Source organism: Anolis sagrei, chromosome 1 (genome assembly GCF_037176765.1).
Source record: "Anolis sagrei isolate rAnoSag1 chromosome 1, rAnoSag1.mat, whole genome shotgun sequence".
Classification (NCBI taxonomy): Eukaryota; Metazoa; Chordata; class Lepidosauria; order Squamata; family Dactyloidae; genus Anolis; species Anolis sagrei.
Genome location: NC_090021.1, coordinates 78,457,612 through 78,474,337, shown reverse-complemented (window position 1 = coordinate 78,474,337; position 16,726 = coordinate 78,457,612). Strand labels below are relative to the sequence as shown.

The window sequence follows — 16,726 nt, the reverse complement described above, 5'->3', positions numbered from 1 at the left end:
ATCTGTCCTGTGGATTTCAATTCTGTACAATTCCCCATCTATATTTGTGTCTCTTCAATTGCTAAGCTCCTTTTTATGATGTATACAAGAAACAAACGGGGATACAAATTCTGCAGTGGGTTGTTGTAGGTTTTTTCGGGCTGTATGGCCATGGTCTAGAGGCATTCTTTCCTGACATTTCGCCTGCATCTATGGCAAGCATCCTCAGAGGTAGTGAGGTCTCACTACCTCTGAGGATGCTTGCCATAGATGCAGGCGAAACGTCAGGAGAGAATATCTCTAGACCATGACCATACAGCCCGTAAAAACCTACAACAACCCAGTGATTCTGGCCATGAAAGCCTTCAACAATAAATTCTGCAGTGTTTTTGTGTTTACACAACCCGTCTAACAAGAAATACATGTACAGAACGAACCAACTCTTCCATAGATAAGATAAATGAGAGTATTTATAAAATTAAAGTTTAATAGATAAATAGAATAAATACTTTATGCATCATAATTCTGGACAACTACATTTAAAAGCAAGTAAGTTGTTGGCAAATCACAAAGTCGTTGCCTCTTGGCATTTCTCCACTTTTTGATAAAATCACACAGGCATGTTACAATGTTACTTATGAGACTGGGTGTCATAATTAGGCTTAAATCCTTTTTTACCTTCTGCACTGATTGTGACATAGAGCAAACAATGGTGCCAAGTAGATTTTCCTTCAGAAAGTTTCACACAACCCAACAGTTCAACAAGTCAAATGGGTTATATGGATTTAAAGATGTGTGTGGAAGGTGGGACGAGTGGGTGGGTGGGTGGGTGGGGGGAGAGACCAGGAAAAAAATCCAGGTAGTTGAGATCTAGTGGGTGGGGAAATAAAGATTTCTTAACTTTGTATTGATCTTGACAAATAAAAATAAAAATAAATTAACAATTATCTCCTAAAAAAATTGTACAAAAATACTGTCAAATTTCTAAAAAGCTTTCAACACAGTAATTTCTCCCCCGAATGCTAAAAATGTATGTAAGCACAATACCAGAAGAAAAATAATGAGGAAGAAAGGACCAGAATCAAAAGAAAATAAGAACCAGTGAAGTATTTTCCCAACAATCAAGAGACCATTTGAATCACACTATATTGTCTGTACAGATGGGGTGGAGGGGGGGGGGGGATTTCCAAGAACAGCAGAGTTTAAGTAACTATTATTTTTCCTAATCAGGAAAGGGTTTGGCCCACATTTGTTAAGCTTTCAGGTTAGCAGACTCAAAAATAAATTAGCATCACGGCAATGCATAGTTCAAAACAAAGCAAGAGGGCAGTATTTGTGCAGGAATCTACCCTGAAGTTCATGCAACCAACTAATGAAGCATTTTTGTCCTTTTTTTAAAACTCGGAATTTGACTGTAGTTCTAATCCTCTGAAATGATAGCCTACAGAAAATCCACAAGATTTAAGCATGTTGCCAATATATTATCTAATAATTGAAACTGTTGGTAAGTTCCCAGTGATGAAGAAAACGGATCACAGAAAGGGGAAGGAGGAGAAAAAAAAAAGGAAATTCTAGAGGCTCAATCAGTTTAAAGTATTCCTAGGGAAGGGAAGGAAGACATGGGTGTCAAAGTTTAAAAAAAATGTGACAGCAAATTAAAAAAGGGGGGAAATTATACGTTTTGTCATTTACTCTGCTTCCCAGGTGGTCAAGCTCCTAACAGCCTTTGAAATACTGTGTTCGAGAGAGGGAATGTTTTCATTCATACAGATTAAAAAAGTCCTTCTTTGTGTGTTCGGTTCCGCTTCCTTTCGCGCGAGAAGTCAGCAGCTCACTCGGCTGGATTGCTGTTTGCAAACAAAGTCTGTCATGAAATCAAACTCATTCTGTCCCAACCAGAGCTCCGGCAGCTCCTTGATACGATCCAAGCCCATTTCCACCACTAAGGACATAAGGACTTCCTCGTCTATGAAGTCAGTGTCTATGACATTGGGCGGCAGCATTGCTGCAGGGACGTGGGCCACGGAGGAGGGCACAGCGCCGCTGCTGGTGCTGCCGCTGGTGTTGCTGTGCTTCGGGTTGCAGTCCCTAAAATGCTGGTTAGCTCCGTTGAGCTGATGGCTGGCAGGGTGCATGTCCGGCATGTAGTGGTTGTGAGGGTAGGGGTGGTGGCTGAAGTACTGATTATTCAGCTTTTGCAACTGCATACTGGCCGTCAAGGGCCCAGCTTGGGGAGCCACCGTCGGAGCCATGAACTGAGTATTGCTAAACCTCGCCGTGGGGGGCATGGTGCCCGGCGGGTGCCCACCATTGACATTCCCGGGCCCCATGGTGTGCTGCCGGATCCCAGTGTTTGCACTCATATTCCCGCCACCGTAGTGTATGTGGTCGCTCATCAAGGCACTGAAGGCATGCTGCTGCTGCTGCTGATGGTGGTGGGTCGGGAACTGGCCCATGCCCATTCGATGCGCCGGGTGGTGATGCATCCCATTGGTCCCGTCGGGGAAGCGCCCGTGATTCATGGCCATCATGTGGTCTGCCATTGCCAGCCTTTCAAAGTTAATGTTTACAGAGAGAGAGAGGAGAGAAAGAGATAAACAGTTTTGCCACCAGCGGCCAAAGAGCCCCAGAGTCTCCGAAGAAGGCGGTCTAAGGCAGCCCTGCAAGCACGCCACCCACATCCACCCACCCTTCCCCTCTGCGTGATGTTTTGGACATGGATAAAGCAGGCTGGAGCTTTCTTTCTTCAGGCTGTGCAAGGCAAAGGGGAAGGAAAGCGCCAGCACACACCCCTCGGAGCCCAAACCACCCTGCAACCCGGCCCACGTCCACCCTACACACCCCCTTTTCCTCCCAACCCTCCCCTTGGCGTTGGCGAGGCGGATCCATTCAAAAGACATTCTCTGAAGGATGTCATCACACAACCTTGCATAAGAAGTCCAGATGCCACCACCAGCCTGGCCGACCTTCTCGCTTTCCTTCCCCTTGTCAACAACTTTGGGAATTAGCAAGGATTGCTCGGGAGAGGAGCCTAAGTGGATTAGAAGGGGGTCTGGCTGCAAACCCTCCGCTGACCCCCAGCCCTTCTCCTTCCCCCTCGCCCGCCCTCCCTCCCTCCCTCCAAGGGGCCTCTCCGGCAACGCGGCCGGGAAAAGGGCACCTTTCCCTTCCTCTTCCCCTTCCTCCTCCCTCGCCAGGCAAACGCACTCACCTCGCGCCCTCTCTTTCTTCTTTTCCTCCGAACCGATCCCGCAGGGGAAGGGGAAAGGGAGGGAGAAAAAAGCCCACTCAGCAAAGCTCTCCCAGCATAGAGGAAACTCTTCCCCTTCGCCTCTTCTTTGCACAGGCTAGGACGGCGCAAAAAGAAAAAAAATCAGCAATAATACACAAGATTGCAATTCCAACTGCTGCTGCTGCTGCTGCTGCTCCCACCGCGCAGCCCGATGCTGCCAGCCGTAGCTTTCCACTCCTCGCCAACAATGCGCTGTGTTCCTTCCCCTGCTTTGGCCGAGGCTAATATAGGCTTTCCAAAGGGAGGAGCGAAAGCCCGAAGAGGCGAAGCAGAAGGAAAACCCGGAGCGAGCCGCGAGGACGAGCAGCCCCCGCGGAACGGGAAGGCCACCGAGCCAGAAAGCGGCGGGGAGAGGGCGCCGACGCCAGCGGGTTTGGGCACAGAGGGCAGCCAGGAAGTGGGTCTCCTTCCACCCAAGGTCCCAGCACCCACAGCCACCTTGACAACATGGGAGAGGAGGTCTAAGGGGGGGGGGGGGGGGAGGAGAAACCCCTGACCGGCTCGCCAAGCTTTGGAGGGAATTGGCCATCGAAATGGACACAATCTGGCTGCCAGTATTAAAGAACTCTAAAATCAGGACAGTCAATAAAGAGCAACACTAACCCCACCCCCCCAAACACAAGGGAATTCCAGACAGGAAACAGTCAGGGCCAGCTAACATCTCCCAACAAAGGATTCCTCCAGGGCGGCAGCAATCAGCTAAGCATTGAAGCTTCAAGGCTATTACATGCTAATCAAGGTGGCCAATTGCAACATTCACACTTGCCTCAAGCAGACAAGACTTCTCTCTCCCACCCTGGACATTATTCCACGGATATATAACCCTCACTTGCTTAGGTTGCTGTGAGTTTTCCGGGCTGTATGGCCATGTTCCAGAAGCATTCTCTCTTGACGTTTCGCCTGCATCTATATTAGGCACCCTCAGAGCTTGTGAGGACCTCACAACCTCTGAGGATGCCTGCCATAGATGCAGGCGAAACGACAGGAGAGAATGCTTCTGGAACATGGCCATACAGCCTGGAAAACTCACAGAACCCAGTGATTCCGGCCATGAAAGCCTTCGACAGTGTCCTCACAACCTCTGAGGATGCTTGCCATAGATGCAGGCGAAACGTTAGGAGAGAATGCTCCTGGAACATGGCCATACAGCCTGGAAAACTCACAGAACCCAGTGATTCCGGCTATGAAAGCCTTCGACAATACATCTCACTTGCTTAGTTCCCACAGACCTCACAACCTCTGGAGATGCCTGCCATAGATGAGGGAGAAACGTCAGGAGAGAGTGCTTCTGGAACATAGAAAACTCCAGCAACCCAGTAATTCACCAAGGTTTGGAAGAGTTTTGGGGGAGAAACGTCAGGAGAGAATGCTTCTGGAACATGGAAAACGCACAATAACCCTGCGATTGCGACCATGGAAGCCTTCGACAATACATCTCACTTGCTAAGTTCCCACAGACCTCATAAATTCTAGGGATGCCTGCCATAGATGTGGGCGGAACGTCAGGAAAGAATGCTTCTGGAACATGGAAAACTCACAGCAACCCAGTAATTCACCAAAGTTTGGAAGAGTTTTGGGGTACGCTTTCTAGCCCCTCCGCCCCTCCTTATGTAGGGATTGCCACCATTTCTCTTTGGGTATGAAAGACACACAAGCTAACACACCAGATGGTCGCCCAGTTCTTCCCCCTCGGAGGAAAGAGCGAGAGAGGCTTGCTGTAAAGCAGCCTGAGAGCATGATGCTGGGGTGTGTTTTGCTGCCCCCCCCTCCTCCTCCTCCTCCTGCACAATGGCAATGGGGACCCTTGGAGGGAGAGCGCCAAGGCGCACCAAGCAAGCACCCATGTTTTCCAATCCCCGGAGGTGTTTGTACACACACAAGAGAGCCTTAACCTATGCCATTTGGACCTGCATGATATACAGGCAGCGTAATGCCGATGCCACAGCATTCTAGGGCAGAGTAGATCCAGTCCTTGTTGCGCGCCGCTCAGAGATCCAAGCCACGCTTTCCGGGTGGCGTGGAGAGTTTGCGCTCACCTCTCCGGGTAAGCTTTGGCACTCGAAAAGAGGCGTCTCTTTGCTAGGCAAACAAACTCCGCCAGCCTCGCTCCAAAGATCCTCGCTCTCCCTTCCCCCCCGTTTAATAAACAGCCCCCCTCCCCTCCCCTCCCAGTGCGTGCGTGTGCGTGCCGTGTGGACATTTGCCCTTGCTGGGCCTGGGGAGGGCAAAGGCAAAGGCAAAGGCAGCCCTGGCAGCAGCAGAGCAGCCCGCCTTTCCCTTTCCGCAGCGAGGGGGAGGCCAGGGCCTTCTGCAAGCCCACGGTCCGACCCCGAGGCTTGCCAAGAGAGGGCGAGGAAAGGCAGGGCGGCAATGGCTGGCTCAGCAAAGCGCCTCCAGGCCCCGCTTGGGTTTGGCCCCGGCGATGAAAGGGTCAATGCAACTGATAATGCAACAAGGAAGCCGGAAAGGCGCCTCCCTGGGAGCTGCCAGGCGCGCCCATCCCCTCCTCTCGCGCCAAGAGGACACCCAGGGCATCTGCACTCTGGAATTGAGGCAGTCTGGCACGACTTTTTAAAACTCCCATGGCTGTGGAATCCTGGGAGGTGTAGTTTGGTGAGGAGCTTACACTCAGGCAGAGAAGGCGAAAGACCTTGTAGAACTATAACCTCAAGAGTTCCATGGCATTGAGCCATAGCATTGGGTCACACTACATTTATTCTAGGGTAGATCAGGCATGGGCCAACTTGGGCCCTCCAGATATTTTGGACTTCAACTCCTACCATTTCTAACAGCCTCAGTCCCTTTTCTTTCTCTTTCCTGCTTAAGCGACTGAGGGGGAAAAGGAAGGGGCCTGAGGCTCTTAGGAATGGTGGGAGTTGAAGTCCAAAACTCCTGGAGGGCCCAAGTTGACCCATGCCTGATGTAGATGCACTCACAGTGGCAGGAAAGCTGAATCCTAACACGCTGAACCCTACACATGACAAAAAAAAAAAAAAAAAAAAAGAAAAGGCCAGGGCCCACTTTACCAAGGCCCACTTTGACCAGGGCCCACTTGACCAAGGCCCAATTTGACCAGGGCCCACTTGACCAAGACCCACTTTGACCAAGACCCACCTTGACCAGGGCCCACTTGATCAAGGCCCACTTTGACCAGGGCCCACTTGACCAAGACCCACTTTGACCAAGACCCACTTTGACCAGGGCCCACTTGATCAAGGCCTACTTTGACCAGGGCCCACTTGACCAAGACCCACTTTGATCAGGGCCCCTTTGATCAGGGTCCACTTGATCAATGCCCACTTTGACCAGGGCCCACTTGACCAAGACCCACATTGACCAAGACCCACTTTGACCAGGGCCCATTTTGACCTGGGCCCACATGACCAGGGCCCACTATGACCAGGGCCCACTTTGACCAAGACCCACTTTGACCAGGGTCCACTTGACCAGGGTCCACTTTGACCAGAGCCCACTTTGACCAGAGCCAACTTTACCAGGGCCCACTTTGACCAGGGCCCACTTTGATCAGGGCCCACTATGATCAGGCCCACTTGACCATGGCCTACTTTGACCAGGGCCTGTTTTGACCTGGGCCCACATGTTCCGGGCCCACTTGACCAAGACCCACTATGACCAAGGCCCACTATGACCTGGGCCCATTTTGACCAAGGCCCACTATGACCTGGGCCCACTTTGACCAAGGCCCACTTTGACCAAGACCCACTTTGACCAGGGCCCACTTGACCAGGGTCCACTTTGACCAGAGCCTACTTTGACCAGGGCCCATTTTGACCAGGGCTCACATGGCCAGGGCCTATTTGATCAAGGCCCACTTTGACCAGTGCCCACTTGACTAGGGCCCATTTGAACAGGGACCACTTGGCCAGGGACCACTTTGACCAGGGACCATTCTCTAACATTAGTACCAATAAAAGAGGAAGGAGGTTTGTGGTCCAGAGTTTTGTTCTTGCAGTCCATTGCTGGGCCGCAGCCCACATGTTGAGAACCACTGCCTTTGACAGTGAAGTAAAATCTTTTAAATCACTCCCAGCTCCCTTTTCCTTCTTGTTCTCCATCTATATGCCAGTTTTGTTTAGCATCATTGGCATTGGGGGAATGGTGGGGAGTTGGAGAAACACAGTGGTTTCGTGTCAGGTTTAAGCAACAAGTCTGTAGTGAACAGCACAATAAACCAAGGGAAGGAATGGGGTTTTATTTTCATTGATATTATTGTGTGCCTGACTACAACAGGTTAAACAGCAGCTGCCCCTAAAATCCCTTACTGAACCTGTAAAGAAAGAGAGTAAGGAAAAACAGATAAGCCTGCCTCAACAGTTTTTCCAAGCATATTAAATAAACATCCATAAATTTGACCTCGAAAAAGGAAATCATAAGAAAAGTGGAAAAAGAAAAAGCCATCCCTGGGTGCCTTTTAAAATAAGCCTTCAAGTGAATCTCTGAAGGTTAAAATGTTTTTGTTTACTTACACAAATCTTTCTTGACTTGATTGTTTCATTTCACAAGTACATGCTGTTAGGATAAAAAGTTTGCCTAAATCTGTTGGATTGATCTTCCATTTTGTGGTATAAAAACCTAGCCCTGTTCTTTCCATGTTGATTCTGGTACCACATTTTCTGCTAAAGAAGGAATGTCAAGGAACATTTTAAAATTTATAAACTGGGAGTGGCAACTCAAAACTTTTCACTAACCTTCTTTAAAAAGTTAACTAGGTAAAGATAAAGGTTTCCCCCTTACATTAAGTCCAGTCGTGTCCAACTCTGGAGGTTGGTGCTCATCTCCATTTCTAAGCCGAAGTGCCGGCATTGTCCATAGACACCTCCAAGGCCATGTGGCCGGCATAACTGCATGGAGCACAGTTACCTTCCCGCCAGAGTGGTACCTATTGATCTCACATTTGTATGTTTTTGAACTGCTAAGTTGGCAGAAGCTGAGGCTAACAGTGGGAGCTCACACCACTCCCTGGATTCAACCTGCAATCTTTCAGTCAACAAGTTCAGAAGCTCAGCAGTTTAACACACTGCACCACCAGGGGCTCCAAAAAGCTAACTATTACACATCTATTTGTCTTTTTCACACCTTTTATTTCCTTCTGCTTGTACTGATAACAGCAAAAGATGTGGTTGTTCATTCTTAGTGTCCTGTCCATCATACGTCGTTGGTTGTAAGCCACCTTGTGTCCTGTGTGGGGAGAAAGATGAGAATGTTAAAGAAATCCAGCTGGCCTTCTTCGTTTGTGAGTTTAACTTTTGTGGATTTGATTATTCATGGATATGATTAATATGTTCTGTTTTGGAATCTCTTAAGTCCTCCAGCTGAACGTTATGGTCAACTTTAGGTGGAAATAGACCATAAAGTTGGACTATGTGAAAGTTAGTGGGTTTTTAATTTGCAGCTTTCCCACTTTTAGGGGTCCTGTGCCCCTAAACCCAGCGAATGCAGAGGGCCATTTGTAAACAATTCATTGGTAGGTCAAACTTCCCAGATAGATACCCTGCTGGTTCCTCCTAGGTCAGTAGCATGTGAATCTGCTTAGAGTTTCAGCCAGAACTCTGAAGGAGTTATCCAAGGTGCTGACTCTATTTTGATTATACGTTCAGCACTTTAAGCAATTCTAAGTAAACACTAGAATTCCAAACATGGGGAATTCACCAGTCACTGATAAGGAGCCTCCAGTGGTGCAAAGGGTTAAACTCTTGTGCTGGCAGGACTGCTGACTGAAAGGTTGGCTATTCGAATTAGGGGAGTGGCATGAGCTCTCGTCTGTCAGCTCCAGCTTCTAATGGGAGGCATGAGAGAAGACTCCCATAGGGTGGTAAAACATCCGGGTGTCTCCTGGGCAAAGTCTTTGCAGACAGTCAGTTCTCTCATACCAGAAGTGACTTGCAGTTTCCCAAGTAGCTCCTGACATGAAAATCCAGTCACCGATAAACCACAAATCTCATCATCCCTATCCAGCATGGCTTTTGGGGGAGGGAGGCATGCCTAGGTGTCCTTGCTGGAACACATCTGCATCATGCACAAGTTTGTAGTCCTCAAACAAGAAGATAAACGGAAAGCTGAGTGCGCTAGCAGGGCAAGCCCTTCCCCCATTGCCCTCTTTGTCTGCCTATTCTCTCTCTCTTCTCTCATCTCATCTCCTGATGGTTAAATTGCTACTTCTCAGGGATACTCCCCTTTAATCAGGTTTCAGCCACATGGGAAGTCCCTAGGTCCTTCATTTTGTTCTTCTATAAGTATGGAGAAAGATAAGATGTCTGCTTCAGAGAGCTAGATAAATAGCTCGTCCCTAACTTTCCTATGTAGAATTATAGTGCTTTCAATAAAGTCTTTCATAACTTTCAAAACTTGACTCTCCTCTGTAAATGCTGGAGCTCATCTGCTCTACTGCTATGCTCGAGAAGCTTCTGGTCTGCTAAAACCGCTGCATTTGCTTTTTAAATGCTTTTTCTTTCTTTTTTTGTTGAAATTATCCAACAGTCCTTCCCCTCTTTCTTCATATGATCATAAGTTTTATGAATCATATATTAGGTGTCAACTGTTCATCTTTTTTTGCTTTCAATGACAGCCCTATTTTGACTTCAAATTACTCTGAACTTATATGGTAATGATTGTATATAGTACTTTAATTCTCTTTGTTTTTGGTGCCCACTCCCAACTACACATATGTTTCTTTCCTCCAAGATTACACTTCTTTTATTTCTTTAAAAATGAACTTATTAAAACTTTTGTACAGTATTTAGGCTATTTTGGATACTTAAAAACAGTAATGGCGTTACATAGCTCTTATTTGAACTGTTAAGTACTTTCTAGAAACTAAACTAAACTTAAAAAAACCCCTTGAATCCATTGTGTTGTATGACCATTGTACTTTACATTCAAAGCCTGAGATATTGGTTCTTCTATTGGTCTAGGTTATTGTGGGGTTTCCTAGAGCTGAGAATTATGGTTCACCCAAAATCACCTTGGGTGAACCAAGCAGGGAATTGAACTCTGGTTTTCAGATTCATAATCTAACATTGAAACTACTACACCATTCTGGCTGTCAAGCAAACATGAGCATGGAGTCATTCCAAAATCTTTATTGAAATGAACAACTTCCACCAGAAGTTATTATGCAGTCATGCTGAAGGATTTAGGCATATTTTTCAGATGCAGGTTGCTGAAACCTTAGATACTGGTCCCACAAGCACAGGGGCCATAGTGTATAATATAGTTATATAGTAGTTCAGTTCAAAGTTGGGGAACATGGGAATCTCCATATGCTTGACCACAACTTGTAGAAACCAAGCTTAACCAAAAGTGACTGTTCAGAGTTGCATTCTGACAATATTTGGAGAACTACGCAAGTTTTACCCCTGCTCTAATAGTTGAAAAGATGAAGTAATTGCTAGTAATTCATGCTATATCCCTAAATAAAGTTGAAAAAGCAGAGAAAGATCTAACATAAGCAATGCTCACCACAAGAATCATCTCATTGTCTAATGTAAAGAAGCTGACCAGTGCTTGCCACTCTCCTTGTAACAGAACAGAAATTATATTGCATAAAATCCAGCAGAGAATCCCGACTAAATTCATAGAACATGTATAAATGATGTCTTCCCTACTTCCTGTTGAATTATTGGATATACTCTAGTTCATACTATCAAGGCCATCACCTGCCAGCTAAAATCATTACTGCAATTTAGCATGATTTACCTTGGGCAACTGCCCAAGATGAAAGTTATAGACAGATAGTTTCTGACATCTCTGATATGATTTTTCTTATGCTCCATGAGGGGAAAAATTATCCATACAAAGCGGCCATGATCATAAGTGAAAGCAAGAGATCTGTATTTACATCTTTCTTAGCATTAGGTTAGTAGTTAATGATACTGGCACTTATATGACTTGATACGTTGCTTATGATTATGCCAGTTGATAAATGGGGGAAAATTGCCATCCAGCATTGAATGCAGATGTCAATATCACACATTTCTTAAAAGTATGGTGAAAAGATTGTATGGTTATGTCTTCCAATTCCATCTACTGGAGGCTTTGGAAGTTACAGACTTTGGAACATATGTTTCAAAAAGTTAATATGATTTGGTGCTTTTAAAAAACAAACACAACTTATTTTTAATGAGTAACTGCCATGCTCATTTCTGATGTTCAGGGGCTACTCCTAGGCTGTGGAATTCTCTTCCAAAGTGAACGATGTTGACTTCTTTCTTATTGGCCTTTTGTTGGAAACTATAAACATTTTCTTTGCAGACTCTCAGTCCAGCATGACTCTGTGGTATGCTTCGGCTAGAAATGGTTGGCCCGCCTACATATATACAAGTATCTGAGGAAGCAATGAGAGACAGTTGGGAACGGATCAGTAGTAGGTGAGTGTGTGTGTGTACTGGGCCACAGGAGGCATTGCTTTCAAGTCCCCTTAAACTCTGTACCAGGATCTACATATTTGGACTGCAATTAATTACTTAAACTTATTGAATTAAGTAGTGAACTGTGATCTGAAAATATAGAATTAAGTACTATCCACAGTTTCAGGTATCCATGGTGTGTGTATGTCTTGGTATACATTCCCCATGGATAAAGGGCGGTTTTACTGTAATTCTTACCAGTTCACACAGTTCCTCACCAAGCCTACAAAACACGGCACAGTTCTATATATGTATAGCCAGCGCAACAGCTCAGCTCAGTTAAATCCTATCCTGGATATTCAAAATGTAAGTATCTTTAAATATGCCAGTCATTGATTGGGGATGACAGAATCCATTTGTAGCCTGGAGGTTCTCCATCCTTGCAGTAAGGAAACAGTATAATTCTCCTGACACAAACAGATCGCTACCTGGTTAAACTTATAACAGCTAATCAATTCTGCAAATGGAAGGTATATAGAATGATGTTTCACCTTCAGAAACTGGTGTATTCAAAGAGGGTTTTTTTTTTTAAAGGTCTAAAGAAATTTTTCAAGTGATATGGCTGTCAGTTCTGTCAATGGCCTGGTTCATTTTAGGAATTTGAAGATGGACTGCACAGTTAACATAATAACTTTCAGACACCTTTCCTATCCTAGTAGAGTTATGGCTCACTGGCTTACCACAAAGCAGGGACTGATGAACAACCTGGGATGTTGGTAGAAGGAAATTCATGAGGCATTTATACCTAAGTTAGAATCATTTTCATGATGGCACAGAAATTTTTATTCCTGCTAGTGTTGCATATCCTCAGTACAACACAGTGGAGTTATTCTGTCTGGCAAGTAGCAAGAAATAAAATCTTTATGCATTATTTATTATGAAATATACTGTTGATATTATTGTCCCTAAAATGTTGGTTTGTAGGGCATTTAAAAACAACAACAATGAGCTCTTGGTTTCATATAATGTGAGTGAAATGAGTATAATATTTAAGCAAAATGTGTGACTTCAATAATTATTCTGGATCTTTCAGGGCCAGTGCAATCTTACTTGAAAGCCATACACATTGTTACTTTCTCATTCTCCTTGTGAGCAGAGGTCCCTCATCTGAACATATACCAAAGTAGGTGCTGCAAGAACGCTCTAGTTTTTTCTCCCATGGTAAATACAGTGGAAGTGAAGAACAGATTTGAGGGACTAGATTTAGTAAACAGAGTCCCAGAAGAACTATGGACAGAAGTCCGCGACATTGTTCAGGAGGCGGCAACAAAGTACGTCCCAAAGAAAAAGAAAACCAAGAAGGCAAAATGGTTGTCTGCTGAGACACTGGAAGTAGCCCAAGAAAGGAGGAAAGCAAAAGGAAACAGGGATAAGGGGAGATATGCCCAGTTAAATGCGCAATTCCAGAGGTTAGCCAGAAGAGATAAGGAACTATTTTTAAATAAGCAATGCATGGAAGTGGAAGAAGACAACAGAATAGGAAGGACAAGAGACCTCTTCCAGAAAATTAGAAACATTGGAGGTAAATTTCAGGCAAAAATTGGTATGATAAGAAACAAAGATGGCAGGGACCTAACAGAAGCTGAAGAGATCAAGAGAAGGTGGCGAGACTATACAGAAGATCTGTATAGGAAGGATAACAATATTGAGGATAGTTTTGACGGTGTGGTGAATGAATTAGAACCAGACATCCTGAGGAGTGAGGTTGAATGGGCCTTAAGAAGCATTGCTAACAACAAGGCAGCAGGAGACGACGGGATCCCAGCTGAACTGTTTAAAATCTTAAAAGATGATGCTGTCAAGGTGATGCATGCCATTTGCCAGCAAATATGGAAAACACAAGAATGGCCATCAGACTGGAAAAAATCAACTTATATCCCCATACCAAAAGAGGGAAATGCGAAAGACTGCTCAAACTTCCGTACAGTGGCCCTTATTTCTCATGCCAGTAAGGTAATGCTCAAGATCCTGCAAGGAAGACTCCAGCAATACATGGAGCGAGAGTTGCCAGATGTTCAAGCTGGGTTCAGAAAAGGCAGAGGAACGAGAGACCAGATTGCCAATATCCGCTGGATAATGGAGAAAGGCAGGGAGTTTCAGAAAAACATCTTCTTCTGCTTCATTGACTATTCTAAAGCCTTTGACTGTGTGGATCATAATAAATTGTGGCAAGTTCTTAGTGGGATGGGCATCCCAAGCCACCTTGTCTCTCTCCTGAGGAATCTGTACAAGGACCAAGTAGCAACAGTCAGAACTGACCACGGAACAACAGACTGGTTCAAGATTGGGAAAGGCGTACGGCAAGGCTGCATACTCTCACCCAACCTTTTTAACTTGTATGCAGAACACATCATGCGATGTGCGGGGCTTGATGAATGCAAGGCTGGGGTGAAAATTGCTGGAAGAAACATTAACAACCTCAGATATGCAGATGACACCACTCTGATGGCCGAAAGCGAGGAGGAGCTGAGGAGCCTTCTAATCAAGGTGAAAGAAGAAAGCGCAAAAGCCGGGTTGCAGCTAAACGTCAAAAAAACCAAGATTATGGCAACAAGAATGATTGACAACTGGAAAATAGAGGGAGAAACCGTGGAGGCCGTGACAGACTTTGTATTTCTAGGGGCAAAGATTACTGCAGATGCAGACTGTGGCCAGGAAATCAGAAGACGCTTACTTCTTGGGAGGAGAGCAATGTCCAGTCTCGATAAAATAGTGAAGAGTAGAGACATCAGACTGACAACAAAGATCCGCCTAGTCAAAGCCATGGTATTCCCTGTAGTCACCTACGGATGTGAGAGCTGGACCTTAGGGAAGGCTGAGCGAAGGAAGATCGATGCTTTTGAGCTGTGATGTTGGAGGAAAGTGCTGAGAGTGCCTTGGACTGCGAGAAGATCCAACCAGTCCATCCTCCAGGAAATAAAGCCCGACTGCTCACTGGAGGGAAAGATACTAGAGACAAAGTTGAAGTACTTTGGCCACATCATGAGGAGACAGGAAAGCCTAGAGAAGACAATTATGCTGGGGAAAGTGGAAGGCAAAAGGAAGAGGGGCCGACCAAGGGCAAGATGGATGGATGGCATCCTTGAAGTGACTGGACTGACCTTGAGGGAGCTGGGGGTGGTAACGGCCGACAGGGAGCTCTGGCGTGGGCTGGTCCATGAGGTCACGAAGAGTCGGAGACGACTGAACGAATGAACAACAACAACAGGTTTGCAGTTTGCATCTGGGCCCCCCACATCTGGAATTTATATCGAAGATGTGACTGATAGCAGTTATTTCAGCTCTGATGGAAAAACTTTGTTCTTTGAGAAAGTATTTATCTGCTTCTTTTCTTTGTTTTAGTTATTTAATAGTTTGGAAAAGTTTTTTTTATTACATTTATCATATTGTTATATTTTAACTGTGTTTTATTTGAATGCTCTGGGTGAAGATCAGTTTTAAATGTTTCAAATCAACACAGTCTGGATTGGGAGAGGAAAAGATAAGCCAAGGTAGTGTTGGTTTGAGTGTTGAGCTAGATTCCAGGAGATTAAAAGGTCCAATTCTTTGGTCAGCCATGGAAACCTACTGGGTGACCTTGGAGAAGTCACACACTCTTATTCTTAGAGGATTTTTTTTGTCAATGAATCCTTATGTTAGAGTTTCCATGAGCTGGACATGCCTTTGAAGGCATAGACATTGTATTCCCAGTATTGATGGGGATCCCTCCATCTACTCAAAAATATAAGTGGGTGTGAGTGGGAGGAGGGAACATGCTGTGGTTCTCACTTTGATCAGATTTTAGGAAGGCAGTAGAATCACTAAATCATTTTTTGCAGTCATGGAGAATTAAATGTGGGGGAACAAATTGAAACTTTCCAAGATAAGGGTGTTTTTGATCATCACGCAGAACAGAATTGGGCAAATTCTCATTATTCATCACCACTGGCTATGTTAATGGAAGCTAGAAGCCAACAGCTGGAGGACTATTGATTCCCCGCCCCAATTCTCCCTCTCCCTCTCTGTATGTTGTCCAATCTGGCATGATCAATGTCTAAATTTGATTACTCTATGGAAGTATTCAATTGGTGGTAGAAGATATGTTTACTCATTGGGGCCACTTGAGTATCTAGAAGCAGTACCTGCTTAAGTGCAAGAGGTTGGAGAATTAACTGTTTACACTACAACTCTCTGTGGTTATACTAGCCTCAAATATCTGGGCATTTTAGTTGAAATAATGCATTTTTAAAGCTCTGTCAAGGATTATTATTATTAGGATAACAATCCTCATTTGTAATTCATCCAAGACTGGTCAAATACCTATCAATGGCTTTGCTGCTTCCCCACTTGGTTTGCAGCATATCTTGAATAGGTTGCACTCCTCTTGTAGACACTAGCTTGCAGCTCAGTTGTCAAGTATTTGCATGTACCTAGCAAAACTCTTGCTTTTCTGAAAGCTGTATGGTTCCAACTGTTTGACATTTCTCCTACTTGCATGATCAATTAAAGCAGCATTACCAACTGGTATGCTATCCTTCTTATGACATGTTTGATATTTGGTCATTTTGTTTTTTTATTTTGATCATTTTATATTTTTTGTTCTGATTAATTGAATTTATTGATTTATTTACCCATAAGAAAAATAGGAATGCTTGGTAACATTAAAGGCACTGTGAAAATAGTAGGATCATACTACTGTTGGATTGACTCAGAGACAGAAGCCTCAACGTCCCTGAGTTTGCAGCACCTCAGCAGGGCTTTTAAGAACCGCTGTGAGTCGCCTTTGGGCTAAGGTAAATAAATAAATAATAACATCCTAGCTGAGGTCTCAATAAAGTTGCCAAATCCACAGCTGACTTGATGCCAGATAACAATAACAAAACTTCTTTAAAGAGAACCAGGATATATATTCCTAAAAGAAAACAAGATAATTGAAAGCAGGGTAGCAAGGCTGGGGTCAGATTTGCTGGAAGAAATCTTAACAACATTTGATATGTAGATGATACCACTTTGATGGCCGAAAGAGAGGAGGAGCTTAGGAGCCTTCTAA

The 16,726-nt window shown here is 44.9% G+C and overlaps 1 protein-coding gene across 1 annotated transcript; it reads right to left on the bottom strand.

The window, feature by feature from the left end:
• Positions 1–446: 446 nt before the first annotated feature.
• CITED2 (Cbp/p300 interacting transactivator with Glu/Asp rich carboxy-terminal domain 2) lies at positions 447–3,485 on the bottom strand. Its single transcript, XM_060753470.2, has 2 exons — positions 3,191–3,485; positions 447–2,529 (listed from the first exon to the last, which is right to left on the bottom strand). The coding sequence occupies exon 2, from the start codon at positions 2,520–2,522 to the stop codon at positions 1,803–1,805; it is 720 nt and encodes a 239-aa protein (XP_060609453.2). The 5' UTR covers positions 2,523–2,529; positions 3,191–3,485; the 3' UTR covers positions 447–1,802.
• Positions 3,486–16,726: the final 13,241 nt, after the last annotated feature.

Excerpts from the sequence above, each read along its gene's own strand:
- CITED2 (XM_060753470.2), bottom strand. The coding sequence starts at position 2,522 with ATGGCAGACCACATGATGGCCATGAATCACGGGCGCTTCCCCGACGGG.